This window comes from Lissotriton helveticus, chromosome 1_2 (genome assembly GCF_964261635.1).
Source record: "Lissotriton helveticus chromosome 1_2, aLisHel1.1, whole genome shotgun sequence".
NCBI lineage: Eukaryota > Metazoa > Chordata > Amphibia > Caudata > Salamandridae > Lissotriton > Lissotriton helveticus.
In genome coordinates, this window is record NC_136058.1 from 248,363,842 (window position 1) to 248,389,030 (window position 25,189).

Sequence of the window (25,189 nt, forward strand, 5' to 3'; positions counted from 1 at the left end):
GGACCAAATACTTAATGGCATATGCTTTTCTCTCTTTTTTTCTTTTTTTTAGAGCGTCTGGGAACAAGGGTTTCTCAATCTAGATCAATAGAGAAGAATGATTTGTGAACAGCTGTAGAATATGCTTTATACATTCATTTGTATAGGGTTTTGAATTACAACCATGGGTGAAAGCAGATATGTATTAAGGTAGCCATGGTGAGGTTGGGTGGTGGCCGGGGTCTTGCAGGGGTAGGCAGGGAGTGTGTCCTCCCCAGATGCTGCCAGGGTGGGACAGCAGATAAGTGGGCTATCCCTTTCCATAGACAAGGGGGAGGGTTGGTTGGGTGGGGGCGAGATCTGGAACTCAGTGTTCTGAACTTGTCTTACAATATGACAGGTGGGGATGGGAGAAGGGAGGGAGGGGTTTAATTAGTCACAGTTTGGTGAAGGTAACACTGATCGAGCACAAGGGAAAGAGAAATGCAATCAGGGGGAACAAGTGGTGTGGTTTTTTTTTTTATATGTTTAAATGTTGTACATAAAATATATGTGCTGAAATGTATCCGGCCTCAACAATTCTGGGAAACGTCGGCTAGTAACGGAGGAACTTTGAATATTTAAACCCCATATATATTAGGACTCTCCGAAACCCATCTGGCTTATAAAAATAGAACACACTTCAAAATGATTGGTTATGATGTACTGGTTAGCACGTCGCAATCGATTTCTATTCAGGGGGTTGCTATTCTGAAATCTAAAAATTGCCAGGCTACTGCGCTACGTAAACTGGCTGATTCTAAGGGGAGATGGGCAATAGCTCAGGTACTGATCTATGGGCACAAAGTTACGGTGTGCGCAGTGTATGGCCCCAATATCGACTGTCCTGATATGTTTTCTTAATTGCGTACTGAGTTACTGGAATGGGACGATGATCTGATCTTCATGGGAGATTTTAATTGTAATTTAATTGTATTATGGACAGAAAAATAGATACCACTAACACTTTAACCCGGTCCAGGACGGGCAAGCTTAGGGATGCTATATCCGAGCTTCTTCATATACATCAACTAGAGGATGTATTGCAAAGATTAAATCCTACGGTGCCAGGTTTATTCAAACCCTCATAAAACATGTTCTAGAATAGACATGATCTTCACTAGTAATAGGACCTTAGAGAGGGCACAAATTGAGGTATGTCCTAAGATTAACTCGGACCATAATCCGGTAATGTTGACCTTGCAGCTTCATTGGGGTGTTACAGAGTCAAGGAGAGATTTACCTTTTCCCAGATACCTTCTTAATAGCCTAGAGTACGTGTAATTTATGCAAGGAACACTGGGGGAATTCATCAAAAATAATGAGGGAACAACGTCACAGCAATGGTCTGGGATTGTATGAATGCATTTGTTCGAGGGGCTACACTGAAATATATATTTTTTTAAAATAGATAGGGGCTATCCTAGCTGGAACAAAGACATAAGACATATCTAGATTTAGAGCAAAAGCATCTTAGGGCAATTGCTTTAAGGAACCCGGGGGAGCAGCTGATCTATTAACAGGTGATAGACGCCAGAGCTAAACTTAAAAAAAAGTTTAGGGGACAAATTAGCAAATGGCTACCATAAGTTTAAAAATAAACATTACAATTATGGGGAAAGGGTTGGGCATGTGCTAGCTAATCAAATTGCTGATATGAGGGTCAGATCTAGTATCAAATGTATTAAAGAGGCAGTCAAGTAAGTATATACCAGAACGGAGGATATAATCGAGCAACTTAAGTCATACTATGCCAACTTGTATGATCATTCAACTTGCTTTAACCATCAAATTGCAACAGGTTATATTGAGGAGAGCACTATGGGGCATATTACCAACGATTAGCGATATTTATCACTAACGATGCTTAGCAACAAATGTTTTAACGCTAAGCATCGCCGGAAATTATCGCAGAGATATCTTGCTATTAGCAAGGTTTGTCTCAGAAGTGATAAAAATCCTCGCGCTAACTGCCAAATGAGAGATTATCGCTGGAAAACCAACGACAATCTCTCGAAGTTTGGCGTTAGCTTGATGATAGGGGCTCACAAACCTAGCCATGATATCCACCTTCCATAGGATATCATGGCTAAGTCAGGAAAATACCAGGTGTAAAAAAAGCAGTGCTAACCGCGGTTAACGCTGCTTTTTTTTTAACACTAACAGGGTTAGCGAAATGCTTGATAATAGGAGAAATGTCGCTTAACAACATTTCTCCTATTATTTTTCTCTGGAACGCCCCCTTTGCATCTCATTAGAGATGAAAGGGGAAGCGTAGAGAAAAAGGGTGCTAACATGCGAATTTGCGTGTTAGGAACCCTGTTGCTGATAGGGAGATAATTTTATCTCCGCTTTCTTGGCTTTTAAAGCCAAAAAAGCGGGGATAAATCCCTTGATAATATGCCCCTTTGTCTTTCTTGAACGGCTATCTTTCCGAGCCTTTACAATGGGATGTTGATCAGGGGGAAATAGTGGGCGCTATTAATATTTTGCCTACCGGTACAGCTGTGGGTGGTGATACAATTCGGCTGGATTTTATTCGTTTTTTTAAAATAGGCTCCTACCGGTCTTTCTTGCACTATGTAAGGAGATCACGCATGGGGGGGAGTTCCACCCTCCTAGAATATCACTAATATTGTAGTGTTTTAAAAAAAGGGGAAACCAGCAGAGGAGCTCAGCTCATATCGGCCGATATCATTGATAAATGCCGACGCAAATTTTTTTTCCAAAATCCTTGCATCTCATCTTGCCCCGGTTATCCACGTTTTAGTGTCAGAGCATCAGCATGGGTTTCTTCCAGGCAGAGATACAGCAGCCCACATTAATACAGCCATTGCCGTGTTTGATGTATCGGGCCGATTAGAACAGCGTGTTCAGTTGCTGATGTTGAGAAGGCTTTCGACCGGGTGGTCTGGGGATCACTATGGCTACAATGGTCTCGGTCAGAGGTTTATCTCTGCAATCCAGAAACTGTATAGCAATCCGACAGCTTTGGTTAAAGTCTCTCCTCATCTTTTTTTGAAGTTCAAAGGGGCACGCGACAGGGTTGTCCCCTATCCCCGCTGTTGTTCGCACTTTATATTGAGCCCTTTGTACAACACTTGCTACGTAATGCAAGGATTCTACCAGTATTTCTTAATGGCGTAGCGCTCAAACTGACTGCGTATGCTGATGATATAGCAGGCTTTTCTAGTAAACCTGAAGACTCTATAGTTGAGATCAATTCAGAAGCCCAGCGCCTTCGGTCATTTTCAGGTTATAAATTAAACTTAAACACAACCCAAACAGTATTGGACTACCAATCAAATGCCGCCCTGGCGGCTTTGGGAATTACACAAACAGCAACATATTTAGGGGGTTGCATTTGTAGTCAAATAGACAAGGTGATTGCACTTAATTATGAACCATTGTTAAAGAGGGTTGTGTCAAAAATGCGTAGTTGGCATAGGCGTCCCAATAGTATTGTGGGGAGATGTAACATCATCAAAATGAATAATTTGGCAAAGTTTTTGTATTTATTTCATACTATCCCATAAATGGTCCCCCAGGCTTTTTCTAAATGCCTGGAAGGTGCTATAGGTAGCTTTAACTGGAGCTACTTGACGTGCTTGGAGAGCCTTACGTTTTATTAAACTACCTTATATTCAAGGTGGGTTTATGCTTCCAGACTTTAAATTATATTTTTGGGCTGCATTCTTTGGCCGACTGCAAAGTTTGTTTAATGGTCCTGATAGTGGCAGTATCTGGCTTTCATATCAAATAGCGAATGGCCCGATGCAGGGTTTTTGATATACAAAACCATGGATCCCAACTATTACAAAAGGGTGCGATTTAAGATTTTGAGAGATATTGTTAAGATATGGCAAGATATCTCTAAAGCATATTCCACTGCATATTGGCATGTATACACTAGGTAATGGGGGAATGCTGCATTGCCAGAAGTATTTCATGACTCTGTTGGATGCAGGTGTAGAAGCATGGGTATAGATTAGAACAACTTGGCCAACTGTATGATGGGCAAGGCTTCCGGTTGTTTGCTGCTTTGCAGGAAGAGTCTGGGTTGCCACAGACTATGTTCTTTAAGTATCTACAAATAAGGGACTGTTTGCTACGCGGCTTGGGTTTATTACAGATACCAAGTCCCTCTGAGATACTTTCTGTACTCTTCCAGACTTGTGGCCGGGGGTTAATCGGCTAAGCCTACAAGCAGCTTTTAGCTACTGCTATGATGATGGCATACAAATTGCAGAAAAGTTAAGTTGGGTTTTTCTAATCAATATAACTAGTAACAAAGTACAGGAATCCATGGCGACTACAGATACAGCAGTAGCATCGGTCAATTTGAAGCTACAGCCACATAGGTTAATTTTTATGCAGCACTATACTCCTGAGCTAATCTCTAAATGGGCTGTGAATCAATCATCTTCTCGTAATGCATATTGTCCAAAATGTCAAATGTATGCTGCTGATTTAAGCCACATGTTCATTATGTGTCCAGGGTTGAGTGTATTTTGGTCTAAAGTTAATCATGTTCTTTCAATTTTGGCTGGACACAGCATTCAAATGGCAGAGAAGGAACTTGTGCTGGGGATAATACAGGACGAGGTTGTCTCTCTGGTGCATTTATATCAATTTTAATCATATGCGCTTGTTTGTGTATTGCTCGCATTTGAATCCAAAAAAAAGGACCCAGTATCAATGGGCCCGATTCACAGAATGAACTTAAGACTCAATCCTAAACTTAATACTATTTTGGCATTCACAGAATGCACTTACTACTTTTGGCATTCACAGAATGAACTTACTACTTTTGGTATTCACAGAAGCTAGGATTTTGTCTTAAGTCTGTCTTAAGTCTGTCTTAAGTTTGTCTTAAGTCTGTCTTAAATCTGTCTTAAGTCTGTCTTAAGTTTGTCTTAAGTCTGTCTTAAGACTTTCTTAAGTCTGTCTTAAATCTGTCTTAAGTCTGTCTTAAGACAAACTTAAGGCAAAATCCTAACTTCTGTGAACACCAAAAGTAGTAAGTTCATTCTGTGAATGCCAAAAGTAGTAAGTGCATTCTGTGAATACCAAAACAGTAGTAAGTTTAGGATTCAGGCTTAAGTTCATTCTGTGAATCGGGCCCAATTAATTTTGGTCTTTGCTTCACGTAATATATGAAATGGAAATGCTCTTGCGAAAGTTAGAGGTCCACATTTTTGCCGAAAATTTGAACAGGATTAGAATTGTGTGATATACATATTTTGTTGAGGTTTATATTTAGCAAGATATGTTTGAGTTTATAATTAATCTTTTTTTATTTCTTTTTCCTCTTGTATGTTTCCTTGTTCTCCCTTTCTCTTTCTTTTTGAAATTTGTCAATGTAATCTCCTGACGTGCTTGTTTTCTGTTTATCGATTTGCATTTATAGCTACATAAAATATTTAAAAAATTAAAAACTCCAGGGCACTCTTAATGCCTAGATATTGTAGCTAGTTGAAAATAGTTGTTATGTCATGTTTAGCTTCCGTCTTAAGGGGAAATTAAGCCTGTACTTTAGGGAGTCACTCACTAAGTGAATGACATGTAGAACTGCATTTTGTATTCCACACCGCTTTATTTCTATGCAGGGTGGGAGCCTATTTTAAAAGTCCATTTGCTTGAATATTGTTCCCTGAGCTCTTCGGGTACTAAGGAGGGAGAAATGGCAATATTATGACCTCCCCACTATGAGGTGCATCCCTTCATAAAGACTAGAGGCCAGTCAACATCTGCAAAAGATTATGCCAAAAAATGTATGTGGTATGCCCGTTTCAATCTGTATATTGTTTAGTTGAATTTATAACCGGATGGTCTTTTTTCCAAGATTGTAGGGAATTTTTACCTCTTCAGTTGTGCTACCCTGAAGCACTATTTATCGATTGATAACATAAACGTATTGTATGTGCTGAACATTTTTGTGCAGGTCTGGTATCAACTAGTCCTCTAAAAGTCATTTGTATGATCTATAGTCTAAGTCACCTATAGACTAATAATACTTACTTCAGTAAGTGTGTTACTTGTAGAAGTGTAAGTATGTGTTTGTCAGCTCATGGGCTAAGCCCAGCCAACATGTGACAGGTGACTCTGTCTTTATTTAGCAAACCCCTACTAACATTCTGTGATGTATGAGGCAATTAACTACCAAACGATGGATGGTGCTCATTATGTCTCAAAGGGATTTCCAGGGCTCAGTAGAGTAACTATTTAACAACAAACTTTGTGTCTAAAAGTTTCCAGTTTTGGGACCTATGTAGTTGAACTCCAAACCTTCACCCATAAGCGAAAATATTCGCAAAAGAAATGCAGCAAATGCATTTACAAATATTTTGAAAGAGGTATGCAGCGAGTGCATTCACTCTCTCTTCCTGTTAGGAACACTTCTGTTAAAGAGGTATGAATGTGTGCCCTGAAATAAATCTCCTATGACAATAGAAGCTACTTGTGCCATGTTAGCAAGCAGATTAAATGAACATGAAAAAGGTCAATTGGGGAATAACCTATTATCAGCCAAGAGCTTAAAAAACCTATGTTGAATGTTGCTCCCCATTTAACAAGTAAGAGATAATACACCAATATTATGCCAAATGGTCCGAACATCCATTTTTAAGCATAGCATTGATCTTTTGAGTGTGTAATCCAAATCTACAAAAATTCCATAAAATCCGTACGTTGAAGGGCCACATGTTGCATAAACCGAGTCTCTGTCTTAGCTCTACAAGGATTTTTTCACACCCATGCGTAACATGGGGAATTTACTCCAATGCACCAGTGCTGAATGTGAAAAACAGGTTATTGTCGCCCGCAGAATTCCACCCAGTACATAAATTAATGCTTTTGGGTTACCAACAAGGAGCAGTGGTAATCCAGACAATTGTTCTTAATGATTTACACAATCAAGATCACCAGAAGCGAAATATGTATTTCAGCATATTTACTTTAAATAGGTATTTTAAAATGCCAGGGTCCAGTGCACATAATATTGGTAACATCACAGAAGATAATAAAAAGCAACTAAGCTTTTCAATAACAGTGAAAACAGAGAAAATCAAATAACCACAATATACAGCCATTGTACCATCACTGTGCTATCCCTAAGCGCTATGCTAGTCCTATCAGGTGAATAAATAGTAAGCCTTAGATCCGGAGGTGGTGCACATACCTCGACAACAGGGTTTGTTGTCTGTTTGGAATAGCTTGTCAGATATTTCAAGCAGAAGGCCAAGAGCTAGGATATTGTGTCTATGAGAGAACCCAATCCTGGCACCAGTTCATGAAGGCAGAATGCAATGCTTCAAAGATCCTTCAGCAGCCCGCTGAAGGCTTCTTCAATTGAGATGGAATCTGCTGCCATGCTCATCTGGATCTGTAATCTGTGTCTGAAGCCTGGGTGAAGTTTCAGTCCTAAGTGGTTTCTGCAATTTGCGTCTGTGACCTGGATGAAGTTTTTCTCCTAAGTGGTCAAGAGGTAGTCCTTAGGTAATCTATCTTATCTAAGATGGAATTTGCAATGTCAGCTTAGGAATGTTATGTCACAATCATTTACATCAGTGGATGCACAAATAAGGTAAATATGTCGCTATGGACTACATTATTTCAGGAAACATCCTTTATGACGCAACTTTTACCACAGAGTTCCTTTACAACGCAGGTTTTTCAACGCAAGTCATTCCAACAAATTGTGCTGGGGGGCGCTCTAGGATAGGTAATACTTTAATTTACTATCCAACACCTTCCCTACTATCCACGGGGATTGGAGTTGGAATAGTAAATTAAACTATTCACTATCCAGCACCCCCCCAACGCAAGTCGTTGTAACGACTTGCGTTGAAAAACTTGAAAAGGCATGCGTAGTAAAAGCATGCATTGTAACAATGTACATCCCATTATTTGGGTTATTGTTGTTATTTGACTTTCAGAAAAGCACCTGTTCTAGATTGATGTCTCACTGGGGGCTTTGTTGATGTCTATATCTGAATTACTTGATACTTTTACAGTTCTTGGAAAGATAAGCACAGATGACATCTGCGTCAAAGGTAAACACTTTGATGATTCTGCATAATTTGAGGAAAAATGGCAACCTTCATTGTCAAAGATGGCGTCCTCCATTATCTAGGATGGATCCAGGGCCAAATGTAAACAAGCAAGACAATCTTTCTAAAATTAAGGTTATAGCTAAAATGAAACCTCTCCTGTATGTGTTTTAGAACAATGAACTAAAAGAAATAAGTCTAAAGTGATTAAAATAATAAAACTATGGAGGGACACAGTCATAAGATTTATGACTTCCGGAAATCATTATTAAGCTAAATATTTACTAAATTATCACTGAATGTGTTTTTGATTGATCTTACTCAGACATAGTCATTATACATTTACAGATTAAAAGCACATCCCAGAAGCGTGCATTTGATAAAACATCAATTAATCACTTATTTCACGTTTAAGAACACTCTTCAAACTGAAATAAAATCGCCTGAGAATCTACCAGATATGGTCTCACCTACTGCCAGTACATTTCAAGGATGTTCATCTCGCCTAAAGCTGATAAATCCGACACTTCTGGAGGAAGACCAACTGACTGCTACTGCAAGTTCGCCTTTCACAGGGAACACTTGCACATCTCCGCTAATAAAGATAGCCTTTGCTGTTAACAAGATGTGCAGTGTGTCTCTTCTCACTAAGAAAGTGTAGACTGAAAGTTGTTCTGCCTTCCATGCTCTCTTAGTGTAGAACATAGAAATAGGCATTTGGTTGTTATGTTTTAAATTAAATTTTAATACCTGCTGAAAATGTTCAGTTTATTCTTGTTACCTATAATTTGTCTGTTTGCTGTTTTTATAACATACTGTGTAATTGCCACTATGCTTTAAATGGCATTTTTAAACATGCTAGAATGTTTAATCTTATTCATGTTACCTATAACGTGTCTGCTTGCTGTTTTTATAATATTCGGTCAAATTATTTTTAACAGGACCCTATCCCTGTCATAAATAATCTTCCCATCACAGCTGAAGAACAAACCCCGACTTTGTGGCCCACATCGCCATCATCGAAATCGCTGCTACTATGAAGACCATTGAGTGCCAACTGACCCTTGCCCCCACCATGCCTGCATCAAAGGACTCCAACCAATCTGTGTTCCACTAACACTCATCCTCAATGGCGCCACATTCCCAGACACCACTGAAATGTCACTCAAGAAACCATCTTCTGACCCAGCCACACTTTCCATCTACTGACCCATCTCCCTCCTCCTATAGCCAGCAACAGTCCTAGAGAAACTAATCAACCAACGCCTCACTGATCATCTCAGCAACCACCAGCTCCTTGATGCCATGCTGTTCCGATTAAGGCCCAACCACAGAATAGCACTCATCACCACCAAAGCCTACATCTCCATGATCCTTGACAGAGGAGACACAACAGCAGTCATGTTCCTGGACCTCTCATCAGCATTTGATATGGTTTCACATTCATCCACTTTAGGCGCCTGCAAGTACCATCTTTCCACACAACATCAACATGCTCCACTATAATGATGGCACACAATTCATACTCTTCCTCTCAATAAAACCCCCAACACAAGACACAAGTTCACCACCTGCACAACCAAAGTCACTAAGTGGATGAAAGTCAACGGTTTCTAACTCAACACAGACAAAACAGAATTAGTGATCTACCGCAAGAACACCTCACCATGGGACTGCAACTGGTAGCTAGCCAAACTCAGGCCCACCCCCAGCATCAGTGCCAGGAACCTCTGAATAATTATTGACAGCAAACTGGATTTGACTAAACAAGTCAACTGAGTAACTGAATCCTGATTCTACAACTTGAAGATGCTGAGGAAAATCTTCAATCACTCCCAAGAAACACTTAAAAACCTGTTACTCAAGCCCTTGTCACCAACAAGGGAGGCTTTGGTAACACCCTCTATGCCAGGATTACCAAGCAACTCACTTGAAGACTTCCAAACCATCCATAACTCAGCAGCCAGACTCATCCTCAACCTCCAAAACAGAAGTGCACCACACCACACCACAGGAAGCTCCTTGGCTCTCAATACACAAACAAGCTCATTTCAACTGCTCACACACATCCAAGACACTACACAACTTAGGTCAAACTTACCTGAACAATCACATCTCCTTTCACCAACCACCCAGATACCTCCACTCCACAAGACAAAATGAAGGATACTTTTTACTTCTTTTTAGACGGCAAAAGTGTAACACTGACTGCTCAATTTGGCATTCAGATGTCAAACAAAATGCACACCCTGAAGTGGTTGTTGGCTCTGTGACACACAAGGTTGTATTCTCAATCATTAGAAACACTGCATTGGGCTCTGAAATAAATGACAATGTATCAAATATTACCTATTAAATTTATTTATTAAGATGTTTATTTTTTACACTGTAAATGACAATACAAATTCAAAGAAATAAAAAAATAACTTCAATGCATGTTGATTTTGCAAAAAGCATTTGAAAATGAGTTTTATTAGCCTTTCATTTTTATTTACTGGAAACCCCTTCTCTGACCACCTTGGTCCTCTACCCAAAATGCCTTCACACTGACGGGTTCCACTAGAGCCCCTAGAACCTCTTCTTTGCAGCGGCGAGTGTTTCCACTTCCTTCATGAAGCGAAGGCAAAGCTCCTCCTGCCAAGGCAGAGCCACACACTGCACAGATAGAGGCAGTCCCACACCACTCTCTATAGCCTGTAAGAGAAAGAAAGAGGAGCATAACTAATACGAGGGAAACAAAATGCATTAAGAGCCGTAGTCAAAAAAAGATGATCCAGAGAAGAAAGTAGAACATATATCAACTAGCTGAGCATAAACAGCAGCAACAAAAAAGTTTGCAGGACTGATATACAAAGTATAAATTGTCAATTACTTAAGGATAGCATAAGAAAGAACTTAAGTTCAGGGCAGATTTAAGCAAATCACCCCTCAAATGAACAGCAACAAACTAACAGAATATTCCTACTGAAACATATACGTTCCTAGATGGAACCCATCTGTTTCATGTGTCGATGCTTGGACATTCCACTCTGAACTCGACTAAGCAGTAAGACACTACACATGTTCTTCCTTAACAAAACAAACAAAACTCTAGGGTAAGACTAAAAACAATTTGAAGAGAAAAGAAAGGCTAAATGAAAAGAACACTCAGTAAAACCCTGAAAACCGACAAAAAAGTGCAAATAATAAGTCCATTTGTGATATAAACTCTTAAATATTCTGTTTAAATACTGAGTGAAGTTAGTCAAGTTGAGATATACTTTAACAGATACACAGTTCTCAAAGCATATTTCCCAACATTACGAGTGCCACTACCGTGAGATTCTCCCAAGTCAGCACCAGCTGACTGACACCCCAAACCAGTCAGGCACCCCACAAACTTCCAACTGTCTCTCTTGTCTTTCTTTTTCATCATTATGCACCAAAATCCAACTTAAAATTCACAGTATCGGATCATCTATTTTTTATAGCATTCAAGATTCCTTAATAATTGCCATGGGATTAGTGAATTTGGACCAACTAAAAGTACCTGGTGGTGCTCTAATCTCCACACAAACTCAAACAACCACACTTTGGGCCAGATGAATGAAGCGTTTTCCCGTTCACAAATGGGCCAATTCGCAGAATTGGCCTGTTTGCGAACCGGAAAAAGCCTTATTGGATCTATCACCCCAAAAGGTCATAGCAAAATAAGGAATGCAAAATTTGCCTTTCCCTATTCTGCGAATGCATTTAAGGAATCGCAAATTGTGATTCCATGAATGCAATTTTGGAAGCACACAAAATTTGTGATCTGGCCTTAAGGAATCGCAAATTACCACCAACTTCACGTTGGTGGTAACTTGCAATTTCCTGGAAAAACTCACTTTTTTGCATTTTTTTAAGTGCCATGTGGTGCACATACGTGCCACATGTGCACACATGCATATTTCAGGGATGCAAAAGGGTGTCCTATTGGCACCCTTGAAATTGTATGCTCATTTTGCGAGTACCTATTGGGTACTCGCAAATTGCGCATGCAATTCCCATTCATTTTTATGGGCCTCTTGGCCCATAGAAATGAATTGGGAGCCATTCCTTATTTGCGACTCGCAATTTGCGACTCGCAAATAAGGAAGGCATAGGAATCGCTATTTTAATAGCGAAACCTATGTACATTACATTTTGTGAGTCCTTAATAGCGAATCTGTAAAATTCGCTGTAAAGGAATCACAAAATACAATGTTGATACATCTGCCCCTTTGCTCCTTAACATTCTTGCTGATTGTATCTATTCCTTCATGATTTTATTAAGTCTTTCTACCACCCCATTTGTCTCTGGATGGTACAGCACTCAATCCATATCCACAGCTCTGTGTTCTTATAGAAATTACTCACACTCTTGCACAAAACTGGGCCCAATTGTCAGACAATAAACAATTTGACAACCTTTCTTTTACAAACACTTCAAAAATCTGATCACAACTTCTTGTATCCATAACCATTTTTACCTCTGGCCAGCTGGAAAATAAATAAACCGATACCAAAATAAATGGAGGGCAACAACCTGGAAGTGGATGCAACAAATCCAGTAACACCCTTCAAAGATTTCTTTGGCAATAACCTACTGTGCACTGCAGAGTCCAAATCTGCCCTATCTTGTCACCTACCTAACATTCTGTAGAATTCCTAATTGTTCTCTCCACATACATATCTAACACTGAAACTTTACAGGTGCTGTTACAAACACGAGCCCCTACTTCTGAGCAACTTACCGACATCGGGGACCGACGAAGGGCCGCGCTGTATCTGACTCTCAGAGGGCCACTGCTCCGATCGCTGGACGGAGGGAGTCTGCTGCGGACTCGACGATTGCGAGGCACCCTGTGACTGCTGGTCAGTCTCGCTCGCTGCTGCAGAGACATAGGACGGCCGGAGCTGCGCTGAGACCATGGGGCTAATCAAGTGAGTGCCCCTCAGTGCCAGTCGGTCTCGCTCGTGAGACGGCCAGAGCTGCGCTGTGGCCGCGGGGCGAATCGAGTGAGTGCCCCTCTGGTGACCGCAGGTTGCTGCAGGCTGAGGGCGAGCCGTGCAAGTGCACCGGGTGCCTCTGAGACCCTGCGAGCCTGCCTCTATGGGGCCGTCGAACTGACCCCCGGATTTGCAGCATCCGCTGGCCAATCCCGCCTCGCCGAAGTTGCGGGAAGAGGATGCTGTGCTGGATAGAACAACGTTGGGGCTGCGGGGCCGATTAGTGAGGATTTGTGAGGATGCTGCCTTGACCCTGATGAGCCTCCTTTGCTGGGGATTTATTGCTTTGTCGATGCTCGTGAGCGCCCAAGCCCGGTAAGGAGACCACACTGCCTTCTGCGGCCCGGTCTCTATATCGCGAACTTATCGGCACTTGTGGGCGAGCGCCTAAGCCAGTCCCGAGGTCCGTGCTGCCCGCTATGTGCTCTGCGACCGCATACACCCGAGGTTGCATCAGCACGTAGCGGTCCCCGCTCCGCGGGTGTCCGCTGGTGCCATGACCACTGTTTACCCCCCTGTTCTGGATCTGGTCGATGGCAACAGTTCTTTCGCTCTTCTCACATATTGGTTAAGGTCCACATGATCTAACCACTCGTTTCTTGCTGCCTGGCCCTAACATGGCGGCTTCTGAGCCAACCCAGCTCAGCCATCTTAAAAAAAACATTGTTTGTGCAACCGATTCTCCATTTTCCTGGGTGCCTGAAAATTACTTCACATGCCCCTCCCCATAAAAAGTGAAAGAAGACTGCCCCAAAGCATTCATAGGAATAGAAAAAGGACTGATCAATCTCTCAGTCCTCTCATATCCCTCCTCAGGGAAAGCGAAAGAGGATTGCTCAAAGTGTATCTGGGACTGTTAAATGAGGACCGCTTGAACTTCTGTAGCTGCCATCCTGGCATTGTTTTTAAATCGGTCCTAGTACTCTTTTTGTTCTGAAGCTCTGGACCTTTACTACAATGTGCACCCTTAGAGGGGGCAACGCATTGTGCACTCTTTAGGTAAGCCCAACTCATAAGGCAGACCTTTTTGGGCACTTTGACCGACCACATACCTCACTACTATCAACAGTCCCCCTGGGCGAGAGGATCAATACTCTCCCCAACATGGCAGGACCTGTCCTGACCCCCACGGACGACAACTCCTACAACTTTATCTATCCTCCCAACCTCTCCAAAACGGCTGCTAAATCCTTGAAACACTCCATCCTGAAAAGGCATCCTGAGACCCTAGTCTCTGACTTTCGCTCCAGCGCAGACCAAGGTGCAATCATTAATGACCTTATCTTCTACTCCAGGAGAGCGTCGCTCTGGCGCAAAGCATTCTCGAATCTCCTCAACGTACATAATACTAGGAAAATTCCACACGGCAACAAACTCACAATCGCACCATTCGCAAACCTGCGTGCTGACCTCACCATCACCAAAAACGGCATCATCTAGATCCAAGCTCCACCTAAAGACCTCAACAAATTTGCGGACCTCTTCTCTCTCCTTAAAAAATATGTGCACAACCCCACCTCATCCTCACTCCCCCCCACCCGCCCCACCTAATCCACCAAGGGAACATAGCCTCTCTCCATCCATCCATGACAGGGCTCCCAACACAGGTCGGCAGCGCCCCCCTACTATGCATCCAGCGCTTACCAACTGCGACATGCCCCTACCCCTAACCTACAACCTACATTCTCATCCCTCTCCTATGGATACTGATACCCCCCCTTGGCCCAACCCTCCAGATGTCCTGGCCCATCTACCAGGCCGCCAGCACAAGCCACCAGAAGTCTGCCCAAATCTTCAACCTCAAATCCTCCCTATCGCAGAGATATTGAAACTCATGACTCTGGCCGATCTAGCTTCATTACGGGGCCTATGGCACACTTCACCAGTTCTGTCCCCATACCATTGGCCCCCTACCTGTAAAAGCACCCCTCTTTTATGGATTTGGACACTCTCCACTGCAAAGCTACCGAATTAACCTTGAGCATCCACAATTCCATTACGGACCTACAGAACGTCCTGCACCTCACCGAGCTCTCTATTTCTATCAGGATTTCGCAGAACTCTACCCCCCACTTCCTCCTCCGAGCTCCTTTGCCATCCATTCCCGCTAACTCTGAGACACTTGCGCCGTCACAGACAACCCTGCCACCTCACAGAGAAAGAAGTGCTGGCCCTCCTCCAAGCCTACACACCTACTCCTGCAACGACAAGCCCTCTGGAGCTCTCGGAGGAAGAAAATTGTGGACCTCCTCATTAGCTATGAAACCTTATGCCCCTCTGACCCAAGGAATGAACAACCTATACGTACAATTGCAAGCAACCCCTACAGATCAGCTGCTCTCTGCAACAGAGGGGTAGTCAACAGTAACCTAGTGCTAGTCCAAACCTCTGCCACTAGTCACAACACGCACCCCGTCCCCCCTTTATCCGGTATCCTTATCAACTGCCGCTCTGCGGTAAAGCATGCCTCTGATGTCGCCAATCTCATCCTGAACCCAAATGCAGACTTAGCGATCTTGACTGAATCCTGGCTAAATGAATCTTCCTCGCCCCGCCTAGACCTTCTAGTCCTGCCCAACTATCACATCGTAAGGCTGGACAGGCAATCAGGAAAAGGGGGAAGGCATTGCCTGCATCTACCGCTCCAACCTCCCTATCACTGAACTTCTGGCCAAACCTACAGACTCTTGTGAATATCTTGCTCTCTCCGTGTGCAGCAACACCACCCTTTAGTGCAGACTGCACATCCTTTACCACCCCCCAGGCAAGAATGACACCTACACAGACTACTTCATGGAAATCATCACTGCCAAGGCCTCCCAGAACTCCAATGACATTTTCCTTAGTGACTTTAACTTGCACTGGAACGATCCCAAGGTCCTGCAGGTCAACACCATCAGAGACTGCTTGACCAACCAAGCCCTTACCCAAGCCTGCTCTCTCCCTACTCACTCGAAAGGTGCCATTCTAGACTGGATCATCTCCAAGGAATCTGCGGTCAAGCTCATCTCCATAGATCCTTGCGACTGGTCTGACCACCATGCTATCACCTTCCTTATGTCAGGCACTCACAAGACATGGACACCGCAACCGGTGATCCCCAAAAGATGGATCAGAGACACCAAGATCCTTGACCACAAGAAATTGGCTGCCCGTTGTGAAACTGACCTCCCCCTCCTCCAAATCTCACCACGGTCGACACCCTCACTGAACATTATTCCACAACTATATCCAACATTATTGATGACCTTGCTCCGCTAAAACTAAAAAGAATCCAGATCAAAGACAGGAACCCCTGGTTCAACGGATCCCTCAACAATAAGAGGAGGTCCCTCCGGCAAACAGAACGGAATTGGAAAAAGCACCCATCAGCAGCCCATCCTAAACTTCTCTGCCAGGCCTGAAAAGCCTATAACAAGAAAACACTCAACTCTAAAAAAGATTTCTTCGGATCAGAACTGGATAACGCCAAGAATTGACCTTGCTAATTATTCGAGTTGGTCAAACACCAATCCGACAAACTGGCTAACTCATCCAAAGAAACCCCTATATCTCCAATCCCATGAAAGCAATTCTCCTCCTTCTTCTGTGATAAAGTCTCTGCCCTAGGAAAGGAACTCATATCAGCTACCTATTACCAAACCCCGCCGGCTCTTCCTCCTCACTCCGCACAACCCTCCCAGACTTCTCTCAAAAACCAAGCACACTGGACCAACTTTAAAGTCTACGATGTACAATCTGTCTCAAAAATACTATCCTATTTAAAACCCAACAATCACTACAATGACCCTCTCCCATCAAACTGCTTAGCCGCCGCCTCTCAGGCTATCATCCCTTCTTGGACTGCAAAAATCAACGCCTTCTTCTTATAGGGATCGATACCTGACTCTCTCAAAGCCGGCCAGGTTGTCCCCATTTTAAAAAAACCTACGCTAGATCCTGCTTCTCCTGGCATCCCACTCCTAGCTAAAATGCTGGGAAAATGTGTACAACAGGAGTTGAGCCATCACATCACCAACTTCCACCTACAAGATGACTTGTAATCCGGATTTAGACCCAGGCACAGCAGGGAAATCACACTCCTCCACATCGTGGATGATGCCCTTCAAGCCCTTGACCAAGGCAAAACCTGTCTCCTGATCCTCATAGACCTATCCTCTGCCTTTAACATGGTTAACCACAAAATTCTCTGTAATCGCCTCAATCTTAGGATGGGCCTAGATTGCACTGTTCTTGCTTGGTTTAGGTCCTTCCTCCAGAATTGCTCACAGAGAGTCCTGATCAATGGTAACCTGTACGCTTCCTCTCCGATTACGGTGGGAGTCCCTCAAGGATCAACCTTGTCCCCTACCCTCTTCATCTTTATCTTGAACCGCTCTCAGAGGTGCTGCGCACCGCCAATATCTCCTACCACATGTATGCCGACGACACACAGCTCCACAACAAAGTCTCTTCTCCAGAGGGTATTTGCTCCCTGAATGAGACCCTGAAGTTGACTGTTCACTGGCTCACTTCTAACCAGCTTAAACTCAATGCACAAAAAAACGGAGTTCCTCTTAATTGCACCATGCAACGCCAATACTGACATTCAAGAATGGATCAAGGCAATCTCAGCGCTAAACTGCGCTCCTACCATTGTGGACTGTGCTAAATCCCTTGGAATTATCTTAGAGAGCAATCTGAACATGCGTGGCCATATCAACGCAATGGCCAAAACTGCCAGATTTCACTTGAACTACCTAAGAAACATAAAACCATTCCTCGACACCCCAGAGCTAACATCGTCAATTCAGGCCCTAGTCATCTCTAGGCTAGAATATGGTTGCTCCACCCTCGCCGAAGAGCTCTCTGGCACCCTTGAAAGCCTGCCTCAATGCCGACGCCAGACTTCTAACTGGCTCTAAGAAATACAACCATATCTCATCCCACCTTAAAGCTCTGAACTGGCTTCCTCTTGAGGCCAGAATCCAATTCAAGCTGGATTGCATCACTCACAAGGCTCTCTATCCCAAGTCCCCTGCATTTCTCGCCCAGATGCTCGTGATATCTGGAGGAGCCAGAAACTCCTGGTCCGCCAGAGACCTTTTACTCCAACCTGCATGTTTCATCAAGAAAAGAACGTACAATCAGGCCTTCCCTGGTGCTGCCCCAAGAATATAGAACTCACTCCCACCCGCCATTAGAAGAATACCGTCTAGCCCACTTCAAAAGAGAGGCCCAAAATTTCCTAATGGGCAAATTCCTCTCCTAACGCTCATGTTACAATCACCTCCGTAACCTGGCTTCGCATATCGATACAGCTTTATCCCGGGGCCCACTCCCCCTATGACACCCACTCCGCACTCCCGAACATACCCCCTGGGTGTTGAGACTGCTACTCTTACTTAATGTATTGATTTGTTCCTACCCCAAAATGTATCCAGATATAACAATTGTTGGTTCTATCATATGCTATATCCACCTGTCCCTATCCCATTGACTTTTTTTTCCTTCCTCTGTCCTTGTATCCCACCTGTTACTTCTGTAAAGCGCTCTGATACCCTCACGGGTCTGGTTCGCGCTCTATAAAACACTAAATAAATAAATATCTACTACCCATAAAAAACAGTCCATCTTTCCCCCCTACTTCATTGTTTTTTCCATTATCCAGAACACCCTCAACATTCATCGCTGGCACCCACACTCCTGAAATCTGGAAATCTACAATGTCTCCTCCTTCCATCTGTCTTCCGATAAGGCTCCATTTGTTGCACTGCACACTTGGACTTCAACAATTCATTAAGTAATTTCTCCTCATCCACAAAGACATGCTCCACCAAAACCAGCCTGGATAGTAAGCCGTCCCGCTGACTACCCCTGGTATGTTATCGACTGTCTTCTTTCAAACTCAGTATCCATTTCCAAATTCTCACACACTGTGTCCAACCCTTTCTTGTTGAATATTACTCTTGAAGGTTTAGGATCCATCCTGACAGGAAATATTACTCATCATGAAAACTGTCTGAATTTATTTATCACCCTCTGCTTCACCAAGGTTACCCTTTCAATTACTGAATAATTAACCTTGTATCTGGCCGCGGTCCTTGAACTGAATGATATACTCTTCTCCTTATCTCCGCCAAAATGAAATAAAACCGCACCTCACCTTTTGTGCTAGCATCGGTAACAATTTCTGTCTTCCTACCTGGGCTAAATGCTTGTAAATCCATAGCTCTTCTCAAATGTTTCTTCAATGTCTGAAACTCCTTTTGACACTTCCCATTCCATCTATGTTTCTCAGCATCCATAGGAACATTCTCACTGCAGCATTTTCTTCTGACAGTCTCTCAATAAACCTCCTCTAAAAATCCACCATCGCAAGAAGTTACAGTAGTAACTCTTTGCTGTTGCGAGGTGCCTCTAACTTCTCAATGAGTTCCATAAATTCTTTCTTAGGTCTCATACCTGAAGCTGAAACTTGATGACCAAGGTAATTAATTTGATCTTTCCAAAACATCACTTCTCACATTTTAAAGCCAGCCTACTTTCCTTGAATTTTCCTAGCACCCTCCTCACTAGCTCATTATCCTTATTCTATGTTGTCGCATAATGTAAAGCATCAATTTTGAAATATTTAAGTGAATTAATTTCTCCCAGCATAGTTGTCAATTATTTTGAAAACTCGTGCTGCTGGGATAAGCCAAAAAGCATCTATATGTTCCTATTGGCTTTACAAAGACAGTGAAGTCTTGTTAGGCATCATGTAGCCTACCTTGAAAGTACGCACGCTCAAAGTGTAAGATAGGAATACCTTTGAGTTCTTTGGCACTGATATATAGGAATGGGAACTTACTCACAATAACTGCTTTACTGAGCAATCTCATACTGAAACACGCCTGTATGTCACTATTGGGTCTCTTGGCTACCACCACAGAAACCACCCATTCTGTAGCTTTCAATAGCTCTATTACACCTGATTCGCCTAATTTCCTCAATTATTTAACAATATTATTGTATGAAATCCATCTTTTATGATTGGTCAGTGCAAAGTTTTAACTTTTTGTTGCACCCTTTATTTTTCCTGGCTTTGGAACTATGCATACTTTACTCCTGTTAACCAGTAGTAAAGGGCAGTGCTCCCCCTTGAAACATAGTTGAATAGGCATATTGCTAACTGGAATACTTAACTTGCCAATAAGGCCCTCCTACATGGGACACAGTCACCCCATGGTCTGGAAGTTAAATACCACCATGTGGACTGCAGCACCTATTGTGCCATCCATTACATTGGTGTGTAAAACATGGCTTCAGGCCTAACCTGTGCAGCCTGACTGTAGCAGAGTAAAAACTGCAATTCGACCAGTCCAAATAAACCCTTTTAACCGGTCAATATCAGCCTTTCGAATATAAACAAGTCATCGCTATGTAGCCCTTGTATCCTACAAGGCAGAGTGCATGGTATTCAAATGTTGGACATGCATTAACATTAACATGGTCTTACAGTGGCTTGCACCTCAAGGCTACTTTCACTTTAGGAAGACTGACTGGCCTATAGCAAAACACTGGGATGCAATATTAAATACTACTACTATATCTCGAGAACGGGACTAGCCAGAAAAATACGTGAACAACAATTATTTACTAGTTATTTTAAATTCAATGCAATGGTGAAGTCAGATTTTTTATAAATATTAAGGAATGGTAACTTTTAAAAACCTGCCTTGTTCTTGCCTGATGTTCCTAGAGGCTACTTTGCACTTGATCTCCATCTTTTCCCAGTTAGCAATCAGCATTTGAATATATCAGAATAAATTGTGAAAAGACTTACAGGAGCTATGCAATAGATCGCTGTGATTGAAAGGTCATCCTGGATAGACAGGGCAGGGATTATTACTTTGAGCTCAGCGGAAGGGTGGGGGCTGTGAGCATCCTTTTTGACATTACAGTGTCAAATCCTGCTTGGAAGGTCTGCTGAGTTCACATATAATACGTGGGGCAGACTTTAAAGAAAAGGAACATGATGCAAGACAATTCTTGTGTATGCACTGTCTGGTTGCAGAAGAATCTTGCTTTCCCACTAGACTTATGTCTCTCGGTTTGTTGTGAGTATAGTGGCTGAGGTGCAGAACACTCTTCACTCACTGCCAAGCCTCAGAGCCCAAATGTAGTGTGGCAGAAGAATGTTGCCATCTTGAATATGCCCAAAGTGCGTAGAGTTGGCCCTGGGAATGTTTATCCCATTGGTTAGGGTGTGCCAATGAGTTATTCCCACCTACTAGCTAGTGCCAGGCACAAACATGACTCTGCTAGACTTTAGGAAGAAAAGGAGATGATGAAACCTGCTGTCTTTGACCTGGGAGGTGCCCTGAGGGACTGGAACTGCTTCCTCTTGAGAGGAGAAAGAAGTGGACTCCAATTGGGATACAATAAACTTCAAGAGCCCTTTCCTGCAACTGCTTGACTCTGACCACTGGCAACAGGACCTGAACTGGACCCTGCTGATGACCACAGCCTCACACACTGTGAGTCTCTAAGGGGCAGATGTATCATCACCATCATTTGCAATTCCCAAATAGCGATTTTTTAGAAATCGCTATTTGAGAATTGCAATTTGGGATGTATGTAGAAATTCGCTATTTTTTAGCGATTTCTTAAAATTACATAATTGCGATTAGCAAATCGCTAATCGCAATTAAGAAATAATTTCCCATTCATTTCTATGGGCCAGCAGGCCCATAGGAAGAAATGGGAAAGTTATTCTCAATTTGCGATTCGCAATTTGCTAATCGCATATTGAGAATAATTTCAAGGGTGCAAGGGTGTCTTAAGGACACCCTGCTGCACCCCTGAAATTTACATGAGTGCGCATATGGCGCACATACATGCCCTAAGGGCATGTATGAGTGCCACATGGCACCTTTACAAATGCAAAAAAGTGCATTTGTAAAAGAAATCGCAAATTACCACCAACTACAAGCTGGTGGTAATTTGCGATTTCTTAATGTGGATTCGCAAAAAAAATGCTTGATGCATAGCATTTAAGGAATCGCAAAATTGCGATTCCCTAAATGTTTGAGCAAAATAAGGAATTGCAATTTTTGCGATTGCTTACTTTGCGATTTTGCTCATACATACCAAAACACAGTTTGCAATTCGCAAACGCCGGAATTCTGCGAATTCTGGCGTTTGCGAATCGCAAACGGCTTCTTACATCTGGCCCCTTGTGTCTTCACTGAGGTGTTGGGGTTGCTTTAAGAGTGTCATTCTGAGGTGGCTTGGGATTTTAAGGACTAAATCAGAAGGTAAAATATTTGACGAGGATGAACCTGGTTGATGTATCCAACCCACACTCCATTGTGGTCAACCTCAAACTGCACCTATGTCCCTGTCTTAGATCTCTGGAGGTGGTGTGGATTAGTACCGACGGCTCAATGGTACACAACAACACTCAAATCATTGTTCAGTCAGAGTGTTTACTTATGAAAAGGAAAATTACTTTTATTACACACACACTAAAAAATACAATGCAATCACTGCAAACAGGCAAATAGAAATAGCATTTGGGACACCCTCAGAACAGTTTAAAGACCCAGCAAGCCCTAAACCCACAATCAAAACACCCCCATATTAGATCAAATATCACAATATAAGGTATTGTCATTATCAATAAGCCTGGCCTACTGGCTTTGTCATGGTGCCACCACAAATGAAAGCAGAAATCATGGTATAATCCATCATTATAACACCAATGAAATCAAAAGGGAAAGTACCAACATTCAATACTATTCAGTATAAGGTAAAACCTTGCATTGTCAACTATTGGCTTTGTCAATAAAACATTGAGTTGAATACAGTGCCCGAGTCTTAGTTCTACTTTAACTATAGATCTACTGAAGCTTCAGGAAAATCCAACAAAGATATGTGTACTTCTGAGCCCATGTGAAAAGCACAAGTTCCGAGAGTTCTAGAAAACATTGAGGGGGATATTCTCAAGAACGTGCGATAACTATCGTAAAATTAGCTTAACGGAACTTTCAACGTCGCAGTCTATCGTGGAAAAATTACGCCGTGTTAACTAAGTATTCACAACACAGTGGTCTCATGATAACACATCAATCGACTGCGTTAAAAACAACACGACGCCGCTAAAATGCGAAACACGAACGCAAAAAAAGCTGTCATGAGGCCAATCACGATACGAAAATTTGCAAAAACCAGCGACAGGCCTGCATTTCACACAGGTCAGGCAGGAATAATCAACATAAAAGTAGAAAAAAACAGAAAAACAAATGCCAAACAACAGCGAAGCACAATGGATGTTGCCAGATCAAATACGGAGGACAACCAGAAGCCCACAAGCCCCCCGGAGAGGACCTGCCTGGGACCTCCGGCCATTGAAGGACAAGGAGAAGAAGAGTAGGAAGAAGCGGTTTACTTCGCAGGAAAACAGGAGCCTGATGATGGAGGTGGTATAACACCATCAACAACTGTTCGTCACCTCCACTGTGTCATTGGAAGCCTAAATAGACTATGGCAGTCCATCGTGGACAAGGTGAATGCAGTGGGAGTGCTGAAGAGGACAATGGAAGAGGTCAAGAGGCGCTGGAATGATGTCAAGCGCAAAACCAAGCTGAAAATCACCATCAACCGGAAGGCAGCAATGTAGACTGGAGGTGGGAGTTCAGCGCCACAGGAGGAGCTGGACGATATGGAGTACATGGTGTCCACAGTCATCACTGGGGAGACCTTGGCAGGAGTTGGGGGGCCGGACACTGCTCAACATGACTGGACACAACAGCACAAGGGTGAGTAACGACCAGGGACTGGGGAGACAGGGGAAGATGGGCACAATGGCACACGTCTAAAATTGAGCTGAGCACATCTGCGGACAAACCATGCCCCAGCCCCCAACTCCCACCAAGAGACCAATGTACCCAAGTATGCAACATCCCAGCACTGCATAGGCACATCGCATGAAATAGAGAAGGGGCAGCAAAATCAGAGCTGCAGGGGCGATTCTCCCAAAATGCAGGACACACACACAACATGCAGAGCACATCAACACTGACAACAATGTGGTACAAACCGCACATGTCCACAGCAGAACACAGGACACAACTGGTTTAGGCTAGAGGCTCAAATAGAAGAAGAGTTTGCTGGGGGACAAGAAGAACAAGTGGAGCAAACTAAACAGACTAAACAGGCGTATATTTTGAGGAGTGCAGCAAAAGGAGTGGAGAAAGTACCTATTATTGATGCAGCTAGATCATTGAAAAAGGCTCTTAAAAATAAAACTGCCAGCAAACAAAGTTGTAAATTGGTGAAACACTCGGCGGTGCACAAAACAAAACCAACCCCCTCCCTTAACACGTACTTTAAGCCCATCCCTAAAACATTAATCTTAAGAGCGGACACTAAGGAGCAAGGTGCAGATTTAGAAGGCTGGCAAGACTGGTCTCCCCATTTGAGTCCCAATAGGTTTCAAATATTTTCAACGGAGACGGATACCGAGATGCAAGGTACAGATACTTTAGACACTCTAGAATTAGTAGGTAAGACGGATCAAGACAGTTTAGACAACACCTTAGTGCGCACACCAGATGAGGTAGGGGAGCTGTTCGTAAACGGGGTGGAGGATCTAAGAAAAAAGGAGGAGGAGGCTATGGGGAAACAGAAAACTTTAGATGACGACGAATCAGACCAGGGCAACCCGGATTTACCTATAATAGCTTTACTGCAGAAACTTGATAGAGACATGCATGAAGGCTTCGACATATCACGGGCCAACCAAGAGAGTATTCGAGCTTCTTGCAACCTGTTAGAGGCTAAGTTTTGTGAGCTAAGCTCTCGTACAGAAGTTTTAGAAAACGAGACAAACCAGCTTAGGGAGACGGTAATGGGAAACCGTAAAGAGATTGAGGAGATTAAATTCAGAGAGAGGCTCCAGGAAGATAGAGTGGAGAGATTGGAAAATATGCAGAGACGGAACAATATAAAAATTTTGAAACTACCTGAAGGCAGAGAGGAAACTGATATTAAAAAATATCTAGTTCACCTATTGAAGACAGAGTTAGAATTGGAAGAGGAGGAGGAGCAGATCTTTATAGATATTCAGCGGGTGCATCGGGATC

At 42.9% G+C, this 25,189-nt stretch overlaps 1 protein-coding gene across 2 annotated transcripts in view; it reads right to left on the reverse strand.

The window, feature by feature from the left end:
* Positions 1-10,414: 10,414 nt before the first annotated feature.
* Positions 10,415-25,189, reverse strand: part of LOC144800424 (vitamin D3 hydroxylase-associated protein-like) — a 654,091-nt gene continuing 639,316 nt past the window's right edge. For both annotated transcript variants that reach the window (XM_078671680.1, XM_078671681.1), the window contains exon 15: positions 10,415-10,763. In XM_078671680.1, the coding sequence (XP_078527806.1) occupies positions 10,638-10,763 (126 nt within the window). In that variant the 3' untranslated portion in view covers positions 10,415-10,637. The remainder of the gene's footprint in view (positions 10,764-25,189) is intronic.